Source organism: Nomia melanderi, chromosome 9 (genome assembly GCF_051020985.1).
Source record: "Nomia melanderi isolate GNS246 chromosome 9, iyNomMela1, whole genome shotgun sequence".
Classification (NCBI taxonomy): domain Eukaryota; kingdom Metazoa; phylum Arthropoda; class Insecta; order Hymenoptera; family Halictidae; genus Nomia; species Nomia melanderi.
Window position 1 is genome coordinate 15,916,429 of NC_135007.1, and position 25,733 is coordinate 15,942,161.

At 47.7% G+C, this 25,733-nt stretch overlaps 1 protein-coding gene across 7 annotated transcripts; it reads left to right on the plus strand.

Moving 5' to 3' along the window:
* Nucleotides 1–323: 323 nt before the first annotated feature.
* MESR3 (misexpression suppressor of ras 3) lies at nt 324–24,854 on the plus strand. 7 transcript variants are annotated; one of them, XM_031989681.2, is made up of 5 exons: nt 324–676; nt 9,796–9,925; nt 20,154–20,414; nt 20,632–20,844; nt 21,705–24,854. In XM_031989681.2, exons 3-5 carry the CDS (start codon nt 20,160–20,162, stop codon nt 22,041–22,043), a joined length of 807 nt encoding a protein of 268 aa, XP_031845541.1. In that variant the 5' UTR covers nt 324–676; nt 9,796–9,925; nt 20,154–20,159; the 3' UTR covers nt 22,044–24,854. The 7 variants fall into 7 exon arrangements, with proteins under 7 accessions (XP_031845541.1, XP_031845545.1, XP_031845542.1 ...); XM_031989682.2 differs by lacking the exon at nt 324–676 and adding an exon at nt 796–904; XM_031989683.2 differs by lacking the exon at nt 324–676 and adding an exon at nt 953–1,083.
* Nucleotides 24,855–25,733: the final 879 nt, after the last annotated feature.

A 25,733-nucleotide genomic window follows, 5' to 3' on the forward strand; every position in this document is an offset into this window, starting at 1 on the left:
GTTGCAACCATTATCCGTTCCGTCTATGCTCCCGGCGCATGCAAACACCCATACCGGCGCGTGTAAAGCGCATTCCACGCGATCGTTATTCCCGATCGTTAAGCAGAATTACCGTACGCCACGATATACATCGTGACCCGAAGTTTCTTTTCACTTTCCTATTACGAGCGCCGTTTCATTAAGGTTTCGCACGAGTTTCGAAGTGTACCTTTCAATTAGACGCGAGTGCAAGTTTAGCGTGCGTGCGTGCGCGAGGTAGTCTTCTGTCGGAGTTTCGCGTTTCGCGCGCCCCCTCGGCCATGTCGCGTCGGCCCGTCGACGCGCGAGTGGCTCCATTCGCCGCGTCGTCGGAGAGGCCGAGTCCCGAGGATCCTCAGTCCAGTGGCTGCCCTCGCGCGCGTTGCTTCGACTCGACGCTACGTGACAGTACCCCCGTTAAGGTCGCGCCGCGTCGGTTTCCCTGCTTCACCGAGGAACAGATCGGAGCGCGATCCGCGAGCCGGACACTCTCGGCTGGTCACAGGCGCCTAGCGATCGCGTCGATCGGTGCGGAGCTGACGGCGCTCGCCATGCTGCTCGATCGCTGCCGCCTCTGAGATCGATCGAGCCGTTCGCTTTGCACCGAAGGATCGGATCCCCGAGTCCCCGTTCAGCTTACGGCTCGCCAGGTGAACGCGTGAGTATCCCAACTTCTACGCGAACCTCGTCCGCGTCCGATTGCGCCTTATCCGGCTGCGTCGCGGAGAAAGCTGGACCGTTGCACGGGACGCGGCGCGTGCGACACTCGCACGGGGAACCGCCGACCAGTCGAACAGCAACCTCCGGACAACCTAAATCGTTCCACGGGTCACTTCGATCACCGTGCTCGCCGACGCGAAATGTAGAACTGCAGTTCGTTGCACCGGTGCGTTGCGATAAACGACGCATGCAGATTTTCGGTTGTTTCGTAGTTTTTGCATGTGTACCGGGACGAAGGTTGACAGAAATAGTGGCTGAGGAGTTGCAGCCTTTGTACTCGGAAGGTTTCCACTGGAAATAGTCGACAGTTTCCGATATTGTTTGGAATTGACCTTAGCACTACAGGTTGGTTTGGGAACTAATTTTTAGTGTTCCTAGCGAAAATGAGGGATGCAACATTTCGATCTTTTAGTTTTCTTAGTGCAAAATTTGGTTGTGTGGAGGATCTAAGAATTTTAGGGTAGTTTCTTTGAGATTCAAGTATTTAATATTTTGACTGGGGCAATATTGGAGTCTATGGAGTTCGAAGGGTTAACCCTTAGCACTCCAGATGGTTTTCGAGTCGCGCAGAATTGACGATCGTGTCTTATACATCGATAGTCTTATTGCATTACACACAACACAATAGATGCAATATAGACACATTTTAAATAATAACTTTATCGCAAAATAAATATTGCTCCACTGGATCTGTTACGTTTCTCAATAGATACAATATAGACACATATTAAATAATAACTTTATCACAAAATAAACATTGCCTCACTAGATTTCCTACGTTTCTCAATAGATACAATACAGACACATTTAAAATAATAACTTTATCGCAAAATAAACATTGCCCCACCATATTTGTTACGTTTCGAAATGAAGTTTATTTCTAAACATTATACAACGAGCATGAATTTTTTATTCCAAATTCTCGCAGCGTTAGGATCTCGGTAACGTCACCGGAAACTGGGTCCGTTGGTCGTCGTCACCGACGGGACTGATTCGAACGCGCGCGATCGGGAACAGATAATCTTCCATAGAAAGGAGTCAGCTGTTTTATTCGACGGAACAGTACGGTCCAAGTTTCGCTCCGAGACGGTTCGCCAATCGGGTTCGTTTGTTCTGGTCGGGCGATAGTTTTCCGCGTTCTGGCCGCTCGTTCGATCGTCTGGGGCAGTCCGCCCAGGCTGCCTGGCTGGCGAGCCAACGCGACGGACACCTGTGCGCATCTCTGTTTTCGTTCGAATTAGTTCCAGAGGCTGCTCGGTTAACCTCGCACGCGCGCGGAACCGTCGAAATCGAAGATTTCCGGTCCGCCGAGCCCCCCGAGGCGTGCGGAGACCGGCGTTACCCCGTTTTCGCGCAGTCCCCGCTAACAAGGGTAACAAAGCGTTCGTTAGCCGTGCGCGGGAGTCGTGTAATTGCCGCGACCGACGCTGCAAGCGCACGTAAGGTAACCGGATCGACGGAAATACGGAGGCTGAGCTTTATTTTTCAGCCCTTTGCGCTCGAGAGGCGCCTCTCAGTCACTCGATTGCTGCATCGAAATTGTAAAATTTCGTGTTTAACCCCTTGGCCTGTGATCTCTTTCTCAATTCTGATCGGTACAGCTACTTTGCCATTGATAATTCATTGGAAAAAGAGAAAAATTCTAAGCTTATGTTATTCCTATATTTCCTTTGAAGTATAATAGTTGATCACAGGGGAATAATATTTACTTTGAATTCGAATGAACTGAGTGATATATATATATATATATTTGTTGAATCATATTGAAAATCTTCACCACGAGTCTCACTTGTTGTAGGGCAAGGGGTTAACATTAGCCCTTTGCACTTGAAAGCTGCCCCTCAGTCACCACTCTATTGGTGCGTCGAAATTGTAAAATTTCGTATTTAACATTAAGTCTTGAGTAATCTGTCGATACGTGAAATAGGGAAATAAAATATTGTTCCCCTCATTTTGTGAATCGATTCCTCGTTAAGTTAGTTGAAAAAATGTCATTTATATCTCATAAAGATAAATTGAATATTTCTAGCGACAAATTTCTGGAGTGCAAAGGGTTAGAGTACAAGCTCAGTAGGCGTGTGAACGGTCATTTCAATGGTAAATGGTTAATTAGAGGATGGAGTAGAAAGAAAATGGTGTTACATGTGACGAATCACTTTGATTCTGCGATATTAAACGTATCTAGTTTTCAATGGAAATCGGAATTTTTATATAGAGTTCAGGATTGTTTCCTATCGCGATTGCAAGTATTTACTTCCGGTTCTTATTGTTTTCTGTTTTTTAGAGTCAGTCAGTGATATCGGTAAGATGGAATAGTACACTTGCGTCAACTTCGATTAAAGACTTTTATCAGTTTCATTCAGTGTTGATTGGAAACCTGAATATTTTATAGCGTTAAGAATAGTTTGTTATTGTTTCCTATGGAGAACGCGATTGCAAGCATTTACTTCCGGTTACTGATTGTTTTCTGTTTTTTAGAATAATACACTTGTATTAATCTAATGCTTCGATTAGACTTCTGCCTTTATCGAAGCACGTGGTATTTATTTGTAGATAATCGGTACGATGTTGATCAACATATAAAAACATACTTCACTCGATGAGTCAAACCTACAAAACGATTATTCTCATTGAGTCACGTCGATTAGACTCGAAGTGCGCTACTACTAGATAACGTTAATTTGTATCTCGACGATGGTTTCTTCTAAACCAAAGAATTTTCATCTCAAACATTCGTCTGAACCTTTCAGGACAGAATTTCGTCTGAGAAATAAGCTCTCCAAAGATCTCTGGTCAAGTCCATTTCAGGAAACGTAATCAGCATCTCATTAGAAAATATCGATTAATTTTCATTGAAGAAACTTTTCGAGTCCCAAAGGTTAACGTTGACTTTCTACCGCATGGTTTCGTCTAAACCATAGAATTTTCGCCTGAAACATTCGTTTGTACCTTTCAAGACAGAATTTCCTCTGGGAAATAAGTTTTCCAAAGATCTCTGGTCAAGTCCATTTCAGGAAACGTAATCAGCATCTCATTAGAAAACATCGAGCATTTTCATTAAAAAACTTTTCGAGTTCCAAAGGTTAACTTTCTACCGCGTGGTGTCTTCTAAACCATAGAATTTTCGTCTGAAACATTCGTTCGAGCCACTTGTACCTTTCAAGGTATAGAATTCCGTGAGGGAAACAAGCTTCCGGACGCACGATTCGCCGGTCGCGTCCATTATCCAGCCGCTGCCACTCTCGAGGAGCACTTTCCATGGTTTTCTCGGTGTCGTATCGGTGACGTCGAACGGAAAACAAACTCGTATCGATCGGCTGCGTGCCGCTCGCACGCTCGGCCCGTTCGCCATTCCTTCGGCCGCATCGCGCCAAGGTTCGCGCGGCTGCGCCTGGGACCCGTGCGAATTTCCCTCGCGGAAAATCCCATGATACGCGTTTCCTGTCGGCCGCGCTTCCTTCGACGCCACCTCGTTCGTTCCCCGTTGCACGCGCACACGCGTACTGCCTGGATTTCTGGAAAGAAAGCAGGTCGATTCCAGGGAAATCGCGATCCCGTTTACAGTGCGCGCGCGGACGGTTCGCAATTATCCCCGAATTCGTTTGTTTCGTGGAATACTCTTCGATTTATGCGTTAACCGCCAACATTCTGAAGTTTCTCAATGGAAATATTTTAACACTTTCTGTCGAAGATTCTTCGACACACAAAACCTTCAACGTATGAAGCTAAATTGTATATCAATAACCCTTTGCACTCGAGAGGCTCACAGTCGCCATTTGGTCTGATACAGAAAAATTACAAAGTTCGATGTTCAATATTAAATTTAACTTAATTACCCATGGAACGTTAAAGTAGAATAGTTCTATCCCTTAACTTCTATATTATTTATAATAATATTAACTATAAAACGTATCATTGATATTTCATTGGAGAATGAGGAATATATCTAGCGAAATATATACGCAAAATCAAAATTCTTCGCGCGAGATCCTGTCGAGTCTCTCAATTCGTTGCCAGCGCAAGTGGTTAATAATTTTTCGAATTTCCGGGTTCGACGAGTTCCCTTGTCGATCCTGTTGCGATACCGATACCGACACACCGTGTTCCTCGAGTTTTCGCAGAGCGTGGGTGCACCCCGGCGACGCCGCGATCGCGACCGGTTCGCGGAGATCGGCCGTCGATTTCGATCGCGAGCCGGGAAACTCGTTTCGCTCGAGCCAACTAATTTCCTATTTTCGATTTCCGATTCCTCTGGCGATAACGAGACGTCCGTTCGACCGTGAAGGGGACGAGGGAAACGAGCAAACGCGGAATAGAATCGCCGCAGCCGAGTCGACTCGAATGGCACGCGAGGAAATCGGATTAGTGTGTCAGGTGCACGCGGCGCGTACGCGATACGCTCGCGATTCTTATCTCGCTCGAATCCTGGACGCCGAATTTTCTTGACTCTTGACTCGTTCGCGATTTCCTTCTCGCAGAGACTCGCAAAGAAGAGAGACTCGAGCGCTTAACCCGTGGGAGTGGAGTGTAGGTTAACGAGGAGACAATAAAGCAGAATTCACACCCACGTTTTGCGTTCGCGGAAGTATCAGAATCTGGTGTTTACTCGTATTTTTTGTACTGCGCGGTTGTACGATGTACTTTTCGGAGTAACGCGTCGGCGGTACGCTGCTCCAGTTAATAGTGGAATCTCGAGATGCCGTTTTTCTACTGTTTCAATTAAAGTACACAAAGCTTGCGACGTATGAAGCTAAGTTATACATCGAATGCTTAAATAACAGTAGAAAAGAACTATACACTGATCACTTGCAATTCAAGTAATTGAATCATTCGTTTGCAGCTTAGTATTCCACACATGAAAATTTCATCTGATCGAAACGTCGACATTTTTATTTGATATTTTTTTTATGTTATATACCCGGTCCAAGAGAGAACCGAGGACGGACGAATCAATCGAAAGCGTGGTGACGAAGTCGCTGCAAACCCTTTGCGCTCGAGAGATTCTCACTTGAAATATCCAGTACGTGATAACAGAAGAATAAGTCTTCCGCACTGGGGAGAGTCGAGTGACATTCATATTCATCAAATTCTATTCGAAATCCTCATCGCGAGTCCGACACGATATTGTAGGCCAAGGGGTTAATACTCTAATCGTTGGAAAAGCCGAGGCGTTCGGCTTTGTAGCCGAAACTTTCTCACTGGAAAGATTCTCCGACGAGACAACGATATTCTCTGAAACCAACTCGAAGAGAAATCACGAGTACATCGAGGAGCGAAGCTGTTTTCTTCCAATGTTTCCATATCGACGTATTATACGAAGTTCAATGTGAACCCTTTGCAGACGACGACTTCCCGAGGTATTCGAAATCTTCGGCGAAGAGACTCGAAGTGTATATTGAACTTCGAAATGTTAAAGGAACAGAGATCTCTGAAATGATCTCGCTATTCGAGTAATTCGATTATCTGTTTATAGCGTTGTGTTCCAAACATGAAAGCCTGATGTCCATGAAACGACGACTTTCTTTCTGAAACGGTTGAACATCAAGTTTTCGTTTCACTGCGTTAACACTAGAACTAGCATTTAATACGATTGATATGTAATCTCTATAAAAATTGTAACAATAGATTATTTTCAGTTTCTTTGGATATTCATCATAGTACTCGAGTGAAACTATTTCCAAAATCATTTCAAATATTCAATGCTTTTAAGGTATTAACCCTTTGAACTCTAGGCTCCAATATTGCACCAGTTGTAATATTAAATATTTTAATGAATTTTAAGAGAACCACCTTCAGATTATTAGATCTTAGATCTGAGAGGAGAATTAAAGGTCTAAATGTTATAATATTATTATATAATATTCAGTGCTTCGAAGATATCAATAATTGCTAAACAAAAAATCGAAACCAGTTATTCTGACTGATACGGTAGTTCTAGTATTAAATCAAGCGACGACCGACAGAGCCAGCTCTCGAGCGCGAAGAGTTAATTTACGCGCGAGCACTCCGATCGCTCGCGCCGCGCCGTGAAACGCTACACCGCAAACAAGGGTGCGGCAGCGTTTTATCGGAATATTAAGAAAAGTCGCTGATGTCATCGTTTAACGTTCAACGCGGCCAGCGAACGATGAATCCTCGTTGATTCATCGGATCGAGCTACGCCGAAGGAAGTCCATCGTCTTCCGTGTTCCGAAACGAGTTACGCGCCGCGCGTTTAATCCTTCGCGGACGAACGTCGACATTTCGGCGAGATCAGATGTTCATGTTTGCAACACCATGTCGCGAACAAACGATTTAATTACTGAAACAGCAGGAGATCAGTACCTAGTTTCCCTTTTCCAATTATCTAAGCAACCGACATCGAATTTAGCTTCATCTGCTGACGGTTTTCTATATTTCATCGACATTTCGGCGAGATCGGATGTTCTTGCAACACTAAGTCGCGAACAAACGATTTAATTACTGAAACAGCAGGAGATCATAGGAGTTCATAGGATACCAAGTAGCAAACTTGGTTTAATCGGTCAAACAAGAGATCAGCGCGTAGTTTCCTTTAGTTTCTATTAATCAAGCAATTGATACGTAACTTAGCTTCATCTATTGAACGTTTTCTACGTTCCAAAGAATCTCAAAAGGTTAATCGTTTCACCGTCCAATCGTCGATGCAACGGCGCTTTAGATTTGCTTCGACGATAAGATAAACGCTATCGACAGCGATAACGCGGGACGCGTAAAAATGGCCGCCGGCGCTGCGGAGCTGTACCAGTACGCCGCGTTCTCACTCTCGAATTTCCAATCGTTTTCGATCGCCCGCGATTTGCGTCGCAACGCGATTCTCGCGCGTAGCTCTATCAAATCACCGAAATTCTCTCACGTCTACAGATTCCTTTAAAATTCCGAGTCGATCTATTCGTGGAACTCGAAAAGTTATCGCGGAATCGCGTCGTATCTCCAGATTAAATTGCCCGCTCGCGATTAACCTTGATTCCCGGAGAGCATCGATCGTCCGAGGTTCGATTCGTACGAGTTTCCAACGGCACTGGACTAGAACTCGCATGATTCACTAGCCGGTTTGATTTTTACCTCCGTCCCGTCGAGTTTACTCGCGCGTCGATGACCTTTCGCGAGCCGGCCGCCCGGCAAGGCGACGGAAAACAAAAGTAGGATGCGAAAGCGTCGCTTTCCTGCCGCTCCGACCGCGCGTTGCTCCGGGGCTGATGGGATCGAGGGAACCGAGGGTTGGACGACGACGAACGATGTCGCTGACCGATACGCGGAACGCTTTTACGTCCGGAACACCGGTTTCCCAACTGAAAAACTGTTTTTTTCTGCGTCCTCGTTTCTTTTAACCCTTTGAACTCCGTAGGCAATATTGCAGGAATAATATTAGACATTTTAATGAATCTTAGGGAAACTACCCTACAACTATTAGATTTTCACACATCCAAATTTTGCACTAAGGAAAATAAAAGATCTAAGAATAGCATCGTTCATTTTCGCTAGGGATACTATAGAAATTAATTGCAGTTCCTGATTACAAAACCATTTGGAGTGATAAGGGTTTACGCTTTGCGGATGAATGTCGACATTTCGAGATGAAATGTTCATATTTGGAAGACCGAGTCGCAGACAGATGATTTAATTGCTCGGGCAGCAAGAGATTAGTGTGTAGCTTCTGTTTTTGCTATTATTTAAGCAATCAGTATTTAATTTAGCTTTTGGTTTCTCTCTTTGAGGTTCACGTCAACGTTAGTTCATTCAATTGCTTAATACGACGCTCTATTTATTTATTCAAGAATATTTGGGAGTCGTTGAAACGTTACCTTTAAATACAATTGTGATACTACAAATAAATATAGGAAAAATTGTTAAAGGTCGAGGTTGCAATAAAATAGAATGTCGAGTCTCGACATAGGAGTGCTAAGGGTCAACCCTTTGCGCTCCGAACAGTGCTCAATCGATCGCGTCTCGACCCGCATCGTAACTCGATCTGTACAGGGACGAAATTGCAGTACCGGATGCGATCGAGATTAAAGTAATCACGGGAAAATGCTCCCGTATCTACCGCGATACACGGTGGCTCCTCTCAACCGGAACTCATCAAGAAATTCCGGGAATGTTGTAATTCTTTTCCATCATCAGCAGGAGCTAAACTCTTTACGAATTTCTTTATATTAAAATTGTCTCGTATCTATCGTGAAACATATTCCTCCACGTATCAGCAATTGACGAAGGAATCCTGCAAATGTTGTGATTCTTTCTCATTGTCAATAGGACAAGGTAAACGGTATAATCCGCGGATATCTGAAAGTTGCGTGTAGCGCGTCGTTTCATAAGCTTCTTCATCGTTCCGCGAATCGGCGCGGTGAAGTCGAATTTAACGCTGAAGACGACGACGATCGGAGTACAGGGAATCCCAGGAGCCTCCGCGCCTCTGCTCGCGATCTAGACGCGATCCCTTCGATCGATCGCGATGGTCTCGCTAATAAAATTCGCGGATCTCTTCTGTTCGGATGTCGAAGTCGCGCGTATTCGCTCGCGCTTCGCGGTGACCGTCGACGATGGAATTCAACCCTTCGCGGACGAAGATTCTTTGAAACGTGCACAATCTCCAGCAGACGAAGCTACATTCTACATCGACTGCTTAAACAATGTAAAAAGGACACCGCGCAATGGTCTCTCGTCGCTCGAGCAATCGAATCACTCGCTCGCGACCTAGTCCTCCGAATGCGAACACCTCGTCCCGCCGAAACGTCGACGTTCGTCCGCGAAGGGTTGAACCGACGAGCAGTTTCGCTCGTGACTCGAACTGCCCTCCTTTCCCACCCTCTTCCTTCGTCCCTCTTCGCCCTGTTCGCGACGTTCGAGTCGCCCGGGAAAAACGGTTCTAACCATAAATACGAAAAGTTAGAATCGACAAGGTACACAGGCACCGCGCTCCGTGCGGCGATACCGTATCGTTGTTTATCTTATCGCTACTGCTATTCGTCCGGTTATATGTCCAGATAACGGCTAAGTTGTATTATTAATTATTTGTTCGTTTAAAATGAATTGCAGCTCGAGTCCAGCTCGGTTTAGCTTCGCACCGATAGACGCCGACGAAAGGTCTCCGCGTCTCCGCTCCTCCATCCCGAGTCCCGGAGTCCTGGATCGCTGTCTCGCGCCGCTGGGATTCTCACCGGGACAGGTATGGGAAATTTCGCCGTGCAAATACGATCGCGTACGAACGAATACGAACGAATACGAACGAGTACGAACGGATACGAGCGAGAAGAGGATCGCGAAGGGCCGCGAGGCCCGAGTCGCCGGTTCATCGACCTTACCGTCCGGTCTCTTTGGTCTTTCGTTCCTTCGTGCTTCGTTACCTTTCTCTCGATAGAGGTACTTGGTCTTTCTCTGGTCTGTTTTTCGCCGGCCGGTAAACCGGACGAGATTCGCGATCCACCGCGACGCGCCGGACGAAGAAAGCGCGAGGTTCGACGGTATCGCTGCGCGAACCGTCCGCGATATTCCGTCTGTCGCGGAAATGGAAAGTCGATCTTCCAACGAGGAGAACGGACATGAAAATCTGTTTTTTAATGAAACTCCGTGCACTTCGTAGGTGTTTCTACAGAGAAATTCTGGAAAGTCGATCTTCCAACGGGAAGAACGGACATGAAAATCTGTTTTTTAATGAAACTCCGTGCACGTTGTAGGTGTTTCTGCAGAGAAATTCTAGAAAGTCGATTTAACTGCTCGATAGTTTCAATGTTAACCCTTTTTTTTAGTGAAAAATATTGTCGAGTGCAAAGGGTTAAGCAATTACAATTTAACTTCATCTGCCGAAGGTTTTCTACGTTTCAAAGAATCTTCGTTCCTAAAGGGTTAAAATTTGATCTGAATATAGACCACCGTCAGAAAAGCTACAAGGACTTTTCATTTCTAAATACGTACTGCAACACAGAGTTTCATTAAAAATCAGATTGCTGCGTCCGATCCTCTCCTTGTTAGTCGCTCTTCGATCATCGATCGCTCCCGGAAGTTACATCGCTGGCGGCCAGCTCACCGGTTAAACTCGACCAGGAAAACGATTTTTCCCGGTGAAACCACAGTCTGCACTGCAGACACGAGCATTTTCCCTCCCCGGCTGCCTAACCCAGCGCCGCGGGAAAAGAGTTTCCATTTTTCTCGCGGGAGCGGTGCGGATAATCGGTCGCTGCAACGAAATTATCGGTTGTAGTTCGCGGAACTATCGAATTCTGCACAGTCGACAGACTGCGTTCCCGCGGCAACGAACAACCGGGAGCAGTTATAATAACCACATTCTAAAAAGGCGCGATACCACGAATTCCTCGATAAATCGGTCTCCGTTTTCACGGAAACTAGTCCGCGAGCGTTCGAGCTTCTAACTCCGGATCTCTCGACGGTCAGACCGAGAAATTCGGTCTATCGAGCGACCTGTTCATTTCATCTGCTAATTCTCAACATTTTCGAGTACCACTGCTCGTCCATGTGGTTACAAGTAACCGATCAAACTGAGAACGAATCGGGACACTTACTGGCCCTGCGTCTCTCCGCTAGACACGCGTCATCCGGCGATCGCGCGTTCACGCGGATTTTCCAGTCGGAAGCGGCGCGACTGGACGGCGAAGGAGGTCGACGGAAACGAGATCCGTGCGAATGCATCTTTCCCAGAGGTTCTCTCGTCTCCGCCGAGGGCTCCCCGCGTTTTCTTCGTTTTTTCTCCTTACACAACGGCGGGCCGCGCGCGCTCGCTCGCCCGCTCGCTCGCCGGAGAATAATCGGCCGGCTAAGGCCGGCTATTCTCGAGGGACTGCACAACACGCACACTCCGGAATTAATCGGCGCAAAATTAAACCGGTTTCGCGGTGATGCCTCCTGCTCGCCGGTGTCCCGGCGAAATGAACGGGCATCGATTATTCCAACGAAACTGACCTAACGCCCAGAGCGTTTCCGATCGAGCTTTCCCGACGGAAAACCTCCACGTGGAAAATCAACGGAAGCTTGTTCTCCCATGATCCTCTTCTCCCTTCCTCTTCTCTGGTCCTCGGTATACTTAAAAACTGGTCGACTCCCACTCGCGGGCTCCGCTCCACATTCTTATCCCGGCGCGACAGGTGAAATCCGTTCTCCGGAGCCGAGCGCGGGGCCTCTTCGGCGATCGTGAATCTTTACACGGTGACTCAGTTGGAGAAGGAAACGGTAGCGCGAGCTAGGCGTCCGAGAACAACGTGGATCCCGAGGCTATCCTTCTTTCTTGGACGTGCGTCAGGTGTCGGGACCTTGAAACCTCCTTCGAAACGGAGGGACCACTCGAGCGGCCGAGACGGAATAAGGTCGATTTTGGGTCAGCCGGATCGGCATTCGCGATCGAAGCACATTGTTGCGAACAGCAACGTCGGCGTTTCCTCGGTTACCACATTGTTTACGCTCGCAACGTTTCTGCGAGATAGGACTTCGTGGGCGGAAGATAAAGCGAACACTTGCTCGGATGTTACACGCGTTTTCGCGAAAACTTGGTAGAAAACTGCCAAGCGCGATGGCGCTGTTAGATTGTCCGAAAGTGGCAGTCTATCGGTTAGAATCAGATGATTATCTCTTTTCCTTCTAATTATTCAATTTTATTTTTTCTCGCCTGAGACTAGAAGAATGTAACGATCGCGCTATTTGAAGTTTGTTTTGTAGGAATGGAAAAGCGACATTCGGTTTCTAAATTCAGCTTCTAATTATTCAATTTTATTTTTGCTCGCCTGAGACTGGAAGAGTAACGATCGCGCTATTTAGAATCTGTTTTTGTAGAAAAAGTGATATACAGTTTCTAAATTGAAACGAAAGAAGCGCGATCGAGCGGGTTTTCGCAAAAACACGTGAAACGGTTGAGGAGCCGTCCGGCGGTTTGGTATCCGCGCGAATTACAGCGGCCGGCCGGCCGAAGCGATCCTGGTTCACCGGCTAATGAGCCATTAGTGGTCCTGTTACTCCGTTAATGGCTGTTAGCCCCTGCGAGTCTGTTCCATATCCGGTTGAATCGAGGAGGCCGAGGGCAGACGAATCTCACCGCGTTTGCGTCACGCGGGTACAGTTCGCGGCGGGCTTACAGGCACCGAGCGGGCCGCTCCGATCCTGTTTCTGCGTCGTCGGGGGTCAACAGCGCGATCTAACCGTTCGAAGAAGCGTCGCAGCGCTCCGTCGCGCTCCTCTTCAAACGCAGCCGAATCGAGGGTAATTTACGCGCGCCCCGTAATTACCCGCAGCTGCCGCGCGGTCCTTGAGACGCTCCGCTTGCGAGCGACGCTCTAGTTCTCGCTCGAGATTCTCAAGATTTTCGAGAACTCGTTATCGTCTCGCTGGATTTCCCGATCGAACGACGGCTCCGTGAAGTCTGACGCGGTCGGCTCGGCGATTTTAAGGATTCGCGGAGGGGAACGGCGGTCCCGAGCCGTGCGGGGAATACGATTAGGAGAGCGATCACGCTCGGCTGACGGCGTTCGAGCGGGATCCACCGGGGAGGCGTTCCTTCCGGGACTTTCAATGATACTCGCATCGAGCTTTCACGTTTCGCGTGTCCCGGCACGCATGCTTGGGCCCGAGAAACGACGTTTCTGGAGTAGCACGGTGTCGCGGAACGATAGGCGCCCGGAACGGACGCGAATCGCCGGCCAGCCTCGAGAAGTCGGCGCGTTATTACTTTTCGAGGACGATAACTCACGTTCGCGGCGCGCCGTACGTGACGGGAATGGCGCGCTCGCGTGGGCACGACGCTTTGAACAGCTGCTGGAAGCTTTCCCGTTTCCCTGCGCTCGACTTCTCGTCGATCGAGGCGGACGGACCGTCGGGAAGGCACGTCCCTCGTGCGACGAAGTTCGCGCGCGCGACGCGAAGGGCCGGGGAATAGGTCCGTCGGTCGAACGACGAACGGGTGGCGGTCCGGCGAGGCCAAGTCTGAACGATAACCTCGTGGGTATAGAGAACGATGACGTCATGCCACGACAGCCTCGGCATCGAGGCTCAAACGTCTCGAGGCTCGACTCCACTCGACTCGTCTCGCCTCGCCTCGTCTCTTTTCTTTTCTTCGCCTCTTCCACTCCGCTCCTCTCCCGTGTATTCTTCTCTTTTCTCGCCTCGCGCCTTCTCCCTTTCCCTCCGCGACGACAACCTGTTCCTACGCTCTTTCTCCTCGCTCCGGGTACACTTTCTTCCTCTGTTCTCGAAAAGCTTTCCTCTCGGTAACGGACGACGACGGGACAGAACGACCCGAGGCGTCGCGACTCGGCAGACCGGACGCGTCGAGCAGCGCCCGGCCCGCCGGCGAGTCGCCATTTTGTCGGGAATAGCCGGTCCGCGCTTACGAGGGAGAACTACTCTCGTTCGAGCTCGAATTCGATGGCTCTTTGCGGGATCATGGTATGTTGCTAATGATATGTGCGAAATAGTATGAAATAGTAGATTGAACTTGTGTACTTTTTGGAGGAAAACTGAGAACTTTAATGCTTTGGCTTCTCAGATGATTGTGTAACGTATTCGAAAGCTGTAGAACAATCAGAAAATGTCAGAAAATCGGATTAACCTCGTCGACTTTTGAGCAGGTGAATTGTAAACAATAGTAATCCGAATGTTTCTGTCCAAGTGAACTTGATTAGTTACTTTCCTATTTTAAACGTCATCTTTCGTCCCTGTATTTTTCAATCGTATTCTCCTGCGTAAAAACCAACAGATCAACGTTGCAAATTACGTCCGGCAAGGAAGTCAACTTCGAAGCACACCCCGCATATGTTATCATTGTTAAACGCACACACGCGTAGACCTCCTTCGAATCCTAGCCGTAGGAAAACGTTTGCGTAACGCTCCGAAATTTTCCAAGAACCGTCCGCGCGTCAAGAGATAATTTTCCTGGTTCGTGCTCGGAAATCGCCGCAGCTCGGCGCGAGTCGACGCCGAGCGAGTTACGTAATTCACGGCTGCGTTATCGCTGCGCAGCACGCGCTTTACCTTTCCAGTGTACCTTTGTTCGGCGCGAAACTCGGCGCGGGTCACGAGGAAATTTCGCGAGCCGACATCGAAAGCGATCTCCGGCTCGATTATCGTCGGCTGTCTGTCTCTTCGACGGAATTTTCCCATCTTCGTCCCTGGAACGCGAAGTTACCGCCGCTGGGAAACGTGAATGGATTGCGATCGGAATACATCGATAACGATGACTAACCGCGTGAGTAAGATGCGAGCGCGTGACGAGAATTTAACGATCCGCCGCGCGTCTTACGTGTTATCGCGATTGCAACGGCGTCATAGGTTGTCCGGACAAGCGTGGATCTTGTTCTTCTCGTCTTCGAACGTTTCTAATCGTGTTCCCCGCGATGCGACGTAAAAATCCTTTCGTCCGGCGGGGAACGGAGATTCGTCGGTTTCGAGTTTCAAGAACTTGTCCCCGTTGCATCGTCGCATCGTCGCATCGTCGTCCGGTTGATATTCAACGAGGGGACTCGATGACTAAGAGGCCACGTAGGCGGAAACAAATCATCAGCCCTAAATTGATATCGCGCCCGTTCCACGAGATAGTCGTTCTTATCTTCGCTCGGCGCGCTGCACCGCTTCTCGCGAACGATCAACGTTTCGCGGAACATCCTTTGATTTCGAGATCCCTCGATAGCCGGCAGTTTGTTTTCTTCCTTCCCCTAAGGGCCCCGCACACGCTGAAACACGCAGGCATCGCGACGAGCGACGAGTTTCAGCCTTTCTCACTTCTTCTCCGAGTGCAACGCGCATCATCATACTTTGGAAGACTCAAACCCATCGGTTGTAGGCTTTGTATCATCCTCGCGGGTTTCAACGTGTATGGGAGTCTTTATTGTTCCCCTCTTGTCTCCTCGTCTCGCGCTTCGTCCTTCTCGCGGATGAAAGTTCCCCGTGGCATCCAAACGCGCGATCGAAAGACTCGGGAAAGAGTTCCGCCGGCGATCGTTGACAGACGACGCGGCTCGAACTCTCTCGCGGCAGCGTCGTTGATGGAGATGACGCCATTCCTCGTTACGGTCGTTCGCGTCTCCGTAATAATTACGTTATTTCTCGAGCGGCTGCTCGGCGAAGCCGCAACGCGGCCCCTCTCCGTTAGCGACGACGCTGATGTCCGATCAGCCGATCGTCGGACGCGTTTCTTTCCGATCTCTCGTCGCTTTCGATCTTGCTCTCTATTACATACCAGACTTCATCCCAACCGGTGCAGATCCTTAGAATTTCGAGTTCCAAGTGTGCTCTATTAGATCCGGAAAGATTTCGATCGTGCTCTCTATTACATACCAGACTTTATCCCAACCGGTGCAGATCCTTAGAACCTCGAGTTCCAAGTGTGCTCCATTATATCCGGAAAGATTTCGATTCCCGTATCGTTAATCGAAATTCCTAGCAGCTGATAGTTGCAACAAGTTTCCCGCTTCATATCTATACCGCGTTTTCGACGACAGTCTAGAATTCTATCCTCCAAGCGACGATCACGCGAACGTAAACCTGAAACGGAGAAGAGCCGAAAGAGGCTAGATCGTTTCCCCGGCGCGTCGCGTCCGGTCGAACCGTGTTACACCCTGCCCTCGCGTTCCACTTGGCTATCTATTATAAGAAACTCCGCCGGAGAGAGAGAGGGAGAGAGAGGGAGAGAGAGAAAAGACGTGGAAAAGTATTTCGCGAGTGGAAAGTAGGAACGTAAACGATGCCAACGGGAGAATACAAATGGTTGCGCAGGATGTGCTCGTTTCTCGCGACAACCGTGCGTAAGTACGTTCGGCTTGTTTCTCTTGTTTCCCAGCGAGCCGAGGAATCCCTCGTGTTCGATCGCGAGCGTGCAATCTCGAGCGTTCTTCTATCCCGACGCGCGTCGCCGACGTTATCTCTCGGCTTCCGCGATACGGACCGGTTCGACGAAGCGCGATTAATCAACCGTATCGCGAATTTCCCGGTCGGTTCGGTGCGCATTCCGCGGCGGCGATAACGCGTGTCGTCCTCGTCGTTCCTAGCGGACGCGTCTTCGGCCCGGTTTTCACGGCGAAGACGCGCGATAACGTCGCCTCGTGTTTTCCGTGGCCACGGTCGAGCGACTCGGACGTGGGAGCGCGAGACGAAACGGTTCGCGAACCCAATTATCGCCGCGCCGATCTACGGCCGAAGCGTTGCGCTGGGCAGAGTTCTTATCGGCGCGAAACAATGGCGCATCCTCGGCGAGCGAGGCGCGCGCGGACAATGCGTTTCCGGTGTGCGTTTCGCGCGCGCGAACCGACATCTCGAGCAGTTCGTCGCTCGCTCCGTTTCCTTCGCTGCTCTTCCCGGTGCATCCCTCGATTCGCCGTGAACCGATCAAACGCGCGCGTCGCGGGTGAATACGGTTCCGTGGAGACGTCGTCTTTCCACCCTTTCCGTTGTCGCGACGTGAGATCGGTAACTCTTTCAATCAAACGTAACTTCAACGTGTACACGCGTTCTTAACCCCTTGACCTACAATCGTGTCAGGCTCGTGATGAAAATGTTCAATTGAATTTCAGAAATCTAAGTTTACTTACTGAGTATCACTTTTCTATTATCAATCGTTAACTTGGGCAATAACTGTACATAGAAGCATTAACGTTTGTTGTGTTCTTAATCAATGATTAACGATAAAGCAGTATCGGTCATAGATAAGAAATAAATCACAGGGCAAGGGGTTAATGGCGAAACAGAGGCTTCAATCTTTCACAGAGGATCTTTCATTTTCTGATGCTACTCGAACGAGAGCTTCAAGCTAAACTCCACGGTTAACCGATTAAGAACTACGTCTCGCGCGAGTTCCATCGAAATCTGGTGAAGGCTCCCTCGGCAGCCGTCTCGCGCGTAGAAAGATCGGTTAGATCCTTTCCTTTTCTGATACTACTCGAACGAGAGCTTCAAGCTAAACTCCACGGTTAACCGATTAACTACGTCCCGCGCGAGTTCCATCAAAACCTGGTGAAGGTTCCCTTGTCCGCCGTCTCGCGCGTAGAAAGATCGGTCCGCGATCGTTCGGAAGGGTTCGCGTGCGTTGTAAAACCGCGATAGGAAAGAACCGGCAGCGATGGAAACTAAGGAAGGAGCATTGTGTCGGGCAGAAAGAATGCGAGACACGAGATCGTTGACTCGTACGTGCAACGCGCGTTTGTCGTCGTCCTCCGACCGAGAAGGGGTCACGTCGCGAAGCGCGGGAACGTCGCTCGTCGGAATTTCTCGATGGATGTCGGCGAACGATCAGCGAAGGGGCGGCTCACCGGCCTACGGATCTCGATTAGTCAGCCGGCTAACTCGTCAAAGGCGTCAGCCCGATCGAATTAAGGTCGAACGAGAACGAGAACGAGACTTTTCTCGCCGGGATGAAGTGGGTCGATTAATAGCCGTTGCTCGATTAACCGCGACCGTGGCACCACTCTCATCGGTGTTCCGAGCGTACCTCTATTCCCGGGAACCAGCCGAACTCGTTTAGCGTACTAGTCGCCGGGCTCGGCGAGATTCAATTCGTTTCGTTCCCGTTCGAGATTCCAATTCGAAGAAACTGAAAAGCGACCGAGATAACGTTACCGGTCGCTCGTAATCGACGGAGACCCTCTTACTCGGGATCGCGGCGACGACACGGTAGCTGCACGCTTCGCAGCTTAACGCGTTGAGCAACGTGAAAATATTGACGCTTTTTCGTGGAGTTGATCTTTTATAGCAAAGAAAGGGGACAATCATTAACCCTTTGCACTCGAGAGGCGACTCCCATGCATCAATACGTGAAATATCGAGGGAAAATAGCTTTGTTGCCTAATTTATGCGTGATTTCTTGATAAATTCGTTTTAAAGAATCTTGTCCACGTCTCGTTAGAAGGTACAGAATGTTTCAAGTGAAAAACTTTCGAGTGCAAAGGGTTAATTATCTGGCGACGCCATGGTAGCTGGACACTTCGCAGCTTAACGCGTTGAGCAACGTGAAAATCTTGACGCTTTTTCGTGGAGTTACTCTTTTGTAGCAAAGAAAAGGGACAATTATTAATTATCTGGTGGCATCAGTAGCTGCACTTCGGAGGTAGCTTAACTTGTTAAGCGCCATGAAAATCTTGACGCTTTTTCGTGGAATTATTCTTCTGTAGCAAAGAAAAGGGACAGTTATTAATCATTTGTCGTCGCAATCCTTGCAGCGCACTATTATCAACTTCGTTACGTTATTAACCCTTTGCATTTGAAAGGTGACTCTCGGTCGATCGATTCGACGCAGTAAAACTGTAAACTTTGATGAAGCTAAATTAAACTGTAAACAGATGAAGCTAAATTATATATCAATTACTTAACCCTCAGCAGTCCAACGTCGAGTCAGACTCGAGTAATATTCTTGAATAAATAAACAGAGCGTCATATTAAGCTGTAATTGAATGAACCAACGTCGACGTGAACCTCAAGCCGAGAAACCAAGAGTACTTCGGACCGCAGAGGGTTAATCTTAATCCCCTAAACCCGTCCTCGCGAGAACCTCGCGTGTCCATCCGACTCGATCGTCTCGATCTTCGATCTCGGATCGAAGTTACGGACGGCGACCGATAAACGGGTCACGGTTATTTCTGGAGCGATATCAGCTACGCGTAGCTAGCTGCCCGGCACGGGGTTCGGCCACTGCGGAAAATCGATGAGCTTTCGCTGGAGCTCGCGGCAGGACCAGGTTCTCCCTCGTCTGGATTTATCGCCTCCAGCCCGCGAACGCTCGACGATCCTCCCGGTCATCCAGGACAATCGAATCCCGATTATCCTCCAACTATCTACCATAAAGACCTACCAAGGAGAGCCCCCATTGGCGAGAGACTGAGATTAAGCACGTAGCCTTACTAGCGTTACTTCCTGGGGATGACGAGTCCTGTGAAGGTAGACTGTCGGTAGCGTCGAGTTACCTTTCCAAAAACTCTACCAGATTTCCTCGGTCCAGGAGCAGGCGCGACGCTGCTCACGAGACCCTCGAGTAGGTTTCAACCACTTTTTTTTTAACCCTGGATAACCTGCATCAGGCACCCCTAACCAGTAGAGCTGGCGAGGGTAGCGTGAGATTTTTACTCACTAAAGCTCCAGGGGTGTTCCATCCTCGACCATAACAGGGGGTGCGCCGGAACCAAACATTTACCCGTAGGTTTCAACCACTGCCACTAATCTAACAGGAGATATCCGAAGCGCCGGTAGTACCAGTCCGATCGCAGGTCTATTGGCAGGACCTGTTCTTCTTGCATACATGAATGCTGTGCCTAATATATCGAGGTGTCTCGTCCATACCAAGGGTTGGTTGGACCCTAGCTATTGGAATCGCGAATTCGCATACCTTGATCGCCACTTGGCCCCCGGGGGGGATCGGGGACAATCGAATCCCGTGGAAATCGGCTGTGTACTCACGGGACTTCCGTCTGTTTCAGGAAAACATGAATGCGCCCGTGTACGCGTCGTCCTGCCCGACGTTGCAGTCGAACCTGTCCCTGCACAGCTCCTCTTACTACAGCGAGTACAGCAGCGCGGCGAGGAGAAGACTGTCCTCCACCGGCGAGCCGGACACCTCGGCCACGTCGAGCTACGAGGGCAGCGACAGTTCCGAGAACAGCGACGAATCGCGCCTGGAGCCTGTCAGCCAAGTGGAGCGCGAACAGCTCGAGACGTTCTTTCGGGGACTGAAGTCTCAGGTGAGAGTCCCTCCTTTTCGCGTCGACTCTGTTTAACGGCGGCATCAGCTGTTACAATTGTATTATGTAATTGATCGTTCCTAACTCGTGACCCTGGAATTCTGAATTCCATTCGAGTTCTTATTCTTATTCTTCGTATTTGCGGTTCGTCGAGCATAATCGTTTCGATGAATAAGTGAGAATTTCGATAATGTTCGATTGTAATTTGTAACAACAGGTGTTCGTCTGCGAGTCGCTGGCGAACTTGTATCTGGGGAATGCGTCTCAAACCGAAAGATGGGAGCTGCGATTCACCGGAATACCGGTGGTGGTTCTGGACCTTGGGGAGACACGGTCGAGATCCAAGAGGCGGATTCAGATTCTGTTGGCCGAGCGCGGCACCTGCTTCACTCTGTGGCGAGAGACCATCGACAACTTGACTTCGTACAAGGTGCGCGGCTGGATGTATTTCATTCGAGTATTTCGTCAGTTGAACCGTTGTATCGCGCAATTCAACGGCAAATATTGAATTTCATCGACTGAGAGTCGCCTCTCCAACCTTTTCGCTAGAAACATTCGACACTTCCCGATGAAAGGGTTAATTCTCTTGGTGACGTATCGAGCGAACCGAATTTTGTTGGATATATGAGAGATATAAGAAAGATAGAGTAAAATTATTTTAAAAAGATAGAATAAAAACACGTAAAATATTAGGATAAAAGCTGTTTCCCAATTCACTCGCGATATCTCTTCGAGTTCATTTCAAAAACCACCCTCGGTGTGAATTTTGTTGGACATATGAGATATAAGAGAGGTGAGTCACCGCTTAATCTGTCGCACTAAAACAATAAAATCTAACCAACATTCAACTGTATATAATACACGTGTAAAATATTCGGATAAAATCTTTATTTCCCAATTCACTCACGATATCTCTTCAAGTTAATTCCAAAAAACACCCTCTATCTACTTACACCGAATTTTGTTGGATATATCATACATAAGAAAGATAGAGCAATTATTAACCTTTTACACTCGAGAAGTGAGTCACCACTTAATCTGTCGCACTAAAACAATAAAGCTTAACCAACATTCAGTATAAAATATTCAGATAAAATCTTTACTTCCCAATTCACTAGCGACACCTCTCCGAGTCCACCCCAAAAACCACCCTCCGTCCACATACAATTAGACATTTCCACCGAAATTCCACCTGCAAAGGGTAAACCCCCGAATCCCCCATAAAACTGGCATCACCATTATCCTCGTGACACATAAAAGTATTAATTCGTTGGAACGAACGGTTCGCAGGTGTCGGGGCCGGCATTCCACACGATGTGCCTGTCTTCCGATCACACGCGCCTCGCAGGCCTGAGCTTCGACAACCCGAAGGCGGCGAACGACCTGTGGCAGCACATAGAGCGGCTGGTCTCCTGCCCGGAGAACATCAGCCTCTCGGTGCCCGGCAAGAAGAAGAAGAAGCCGTTGCCTAAGAAGGTGGTGCTGCCCGCGAAGAGCAACATCAGCCAGCCCTGCCAGTTCCAGCACGTGACGAGCGTCGACGTCGCCGACCGATCGCGTTACTTCTCCCTGCAGACGCTGGTCCCGGCTCTGAACGAGCTGGACACCTCGCTGGAAGCGAACTTCTGAGGAAAGGGGAAGCCCGACGACGGGCGCGCGGACGCGTAGCGTCGCCCGGGCCCCGTCGTCGCGATGCAACGTCGTTTTAGCTGAATTTCATCCAACGTCGGGACACCGGATCGCGCTCTCTCTCGTCCCCGGCGTTGCGCCGGTCTGCGTCGCGACGGATAATTCACGTTAGACGCCTCCGGACGGTTCCGGCCAACGCATTTTCAATCTCTGTCCACCGGAAAGCAGCGAGTGTTCGCTAACGCACGAACGTGCCGGCATATCGGAGGAAGCGCGAAGAGTATTATTCATCGTCGGTGAATGTGCTTCCAGAGAGGAACAGTTCGGAGATGTACAGATGTACAGACGTTGGCGCTCTCGGCACATTGAGCGCCGGTGACTTAAGAGACATTTCAAGCCGGCAACGCGCCGGCCGCTTAGCCCAAACGGCTTCGTTCGCTTGTAGCTAAAAGAATATTCAAAATATTACACGTTTTCGTAAAATTCATTTTAACACTTTGCCACGTACGTTCATCGAAACTCCCATGTGCTCGAAACAGTTTTCTTCGTTAACCCTTTGTCTGCCACGTAAACACTCATCGAAACTACCATGTACTCGGAACAGCTTTCTTCACTAACCAGACACTGAGAAATTAAAATTCTTCTTAATAATTGCTCCATTATCTTCCTTGTATTTCGTGTATGTGAAGCAGCTGAATGCGCGAGGAACAATGTACTAATGACTTCGTTCATTAGCTATCAAGAAAGTTTCGAGCAGATTTTACTTTTGGATTACAATCTCAAAGATTACAATCTCCTGAGCGGAAAGTATAGCAAAATCACCCGAATTCCGGTGACGTGGCAGTCAAAGTGTTATATTATTATATTCGTCGTATCCAGAAATGGAGATCCAGAGGTCCGCATTATCGCGGGACCGGCGCTCAATGTGTTAGATTCGCGCGTGGACATTGCAATTGTCGTCGCTCCGAGATTCACGCCGTTTCCACGGGGGTTTTTCGTTTTTCACGAAGTCAGGGACACCTCGACGTTGATTCTCGAACGAATTCACAGTCGGTGCCGAAGGAGAGTTTCCCTCCTCGATGGTTCTGGCGTTGCGGGGGGATAGTGCGCACGCTCGGAGGACAGAGTATCTCGTCGAATCGGTTTTGAAAGATTAAAATGAAATAGGGATTTCTGGTCCGTCTCTCGGAGAACGGCTTCGTCGTTCCAACGGATAAGAGAAGTATTCACGTAAATGTTGTAATAGTTGTAGAACGTTTTCTCTCGTTGCTCGGATTTGATCTTGTCGATCGCCTCTTCGGGAAGAGGATTCTCTGTAATGTTCATCGTGTTCGTGTACAAATGAAAATCATTCCATTGCCGATCTTCCTATTCAGTCGGTTCGACCTGTGTTTCGGTTTCGCTGGACACGTTGAGCGCCATGTTTGTCACCGATGATTGATGCTTCTCAGTTGAAGATCGTGACGGGGTAGATGACGATGTTGATGAGGATGTTCACGTTGAATGCCGATTCCGTAGAGGAGTATATACGAAATGGGAAAATATTGAATCATTTGATTGAATTGCGTTTATTATTGCATCAAGCTGAATGTCGCATTAGATAGTAGTATTGATATAGAAATATTTTCAAATAATCATCGTTTAATCGATGAAACTATAATAATTCAATTTGATTGGCATTCAACGTGGTTGTAACGTAACGAAGTTGATAGGAGTGCAGATAATTAATAATTGTCCCTTTTCTTCGTTACGAAAGTATGACTACCAAAAAGCGTCAAGATTTTCGTGGCGCTTAACGTGTTGACCCTTTGCACTCGCTTCTCGCTAGAAATATTTAGCAGCTTCTGAATTTCGAATTTTATTCGAACATGATATTTGAAACTAACTCGAAATCACGAGTACATCGAGGCAAGCTGTTTCACTCGAATATTTCATGTATCGACATTATACAAGATTTAACGTTAACCCTTTGCGGACGAAGATCGCTGAAACTATGGGAAACCTGCAGATTCTGCTGAATTAAACATTCAGCGCTTAACCCTTTGAACTCTGTAGGCTCCAATATTGCACCAGTTATAATACTAAATATTCTAATGAATCTTAAAGAAACCACCCTAAAATTATTCGATTCTCCGCACGTTCAAATTTTGTACTATCACGGAAAACAAGAGATCGAAGAGATCTAGAATACTATAAAATAATAGTATAAAAATTAGTTGCAGTTGCTAATAGATTACGAAACAACCTGGAGTGCTAAGAATCGTAGAGAATAATGAAACTGCACCGATTTCTCACTGTTCGAATAGCTAAATCATTCGTTTGTAATTTGGTATACTAAAACATGGAAGTTTGATTCCAAAATGGCGACGTTCGTCCGCAAAGAGTTGAATATCAGATTTCATAGTTCCGCGTGAAATCAAGCGATGATTTCACCGTCGCGAGTGCAAAGGGTTAACAGAACTGTGCCGCGTGTGACACGCTTCGCATCGAATCGCGCGCTTCCAACGATAATTATCGGGCTCGTAAAATAGGTTTCTCGCGATACGGCTCTCGCGTAACATTCCGAGCCGAGCGTGTTCGTTCGCTCGAAATCACCGAGGCTTCCTGGCGGATTTTAGAGACTTAGGTGTACTCCAAGTAATTTCGATATCGATTTAACGTTCAGTTCTTTTTGTCTACGACTGTGATATAAATATATTTGTATAGTTACACGTTTCGTAATATGTATGCGCATTGATTAATCACTTTGATATATGTTTACCGACGATCATTACGCATGTAATAACTGTGGTAATAAAGATAGTAACTCGATCCATTCGAATTGCCAGCGCTCACGCGTCGGATAGTTCAATTCTCCAATATTCCTTCGAACGGCTTTTACCATCCACTTCGTAATGTATCGTGAATCTATTGCTACATATTATTTTATCCGATATAATAGAAATTACTTGATACAATATTAATTGTTAGATATAATATGAATTATTTTATCTTGAAAGTGGCTCGACGCGTTCGCTACATTGATTATATTTTCGATCCAATAAATCTAAACGAAATAGAAAAGTGACACTGAAACGAGTCATTGAGTTCCTAAATATTAGAAACTATAAACTATATTATATATAACTACATTATATTAGCAACAATATCTGTTTCATTTCATTCTCATTATGTAAAATGATTACGGCCGTTAAATATGTGACGCTTAGCGAACGTTGAGTCCATTTTCAAAAATCAGGTTAATCGTTATAATAGTTATAATTCTACATGATCTATTTTTTGATAGATCTTCACTCCTTTTAAGTGGAGTTAAGTCACTTTGAAAATGATATATGAATCTTGGTCTTTGATCAGTGCCGCCATCAGTGGCGAAACGCTGAAACTGCTAGACGATCGACACTCTCGAGTATCGAGACACGTACCGATCGTGGTTACAAGTGACGCGGTTAATGATTGACTTACCAACTGTGGTTAGTGTAGCTTGATGATTTCATTGTAGATGATGTTACTGATCCCAAGAGTTCCTTTAACCGTTTGAGTGCTAAACAAATTTTGTGGGTATATAATAAAATGTGGAAATTATTGGGTGTGAATGAACGAAATTAAGAGTAGTTATCTAATTAGATCACAAGTATTCTGTTATTGCAAAAAGAAGTATCAAAAAGTAACATTTATTCGAATAAATTTATT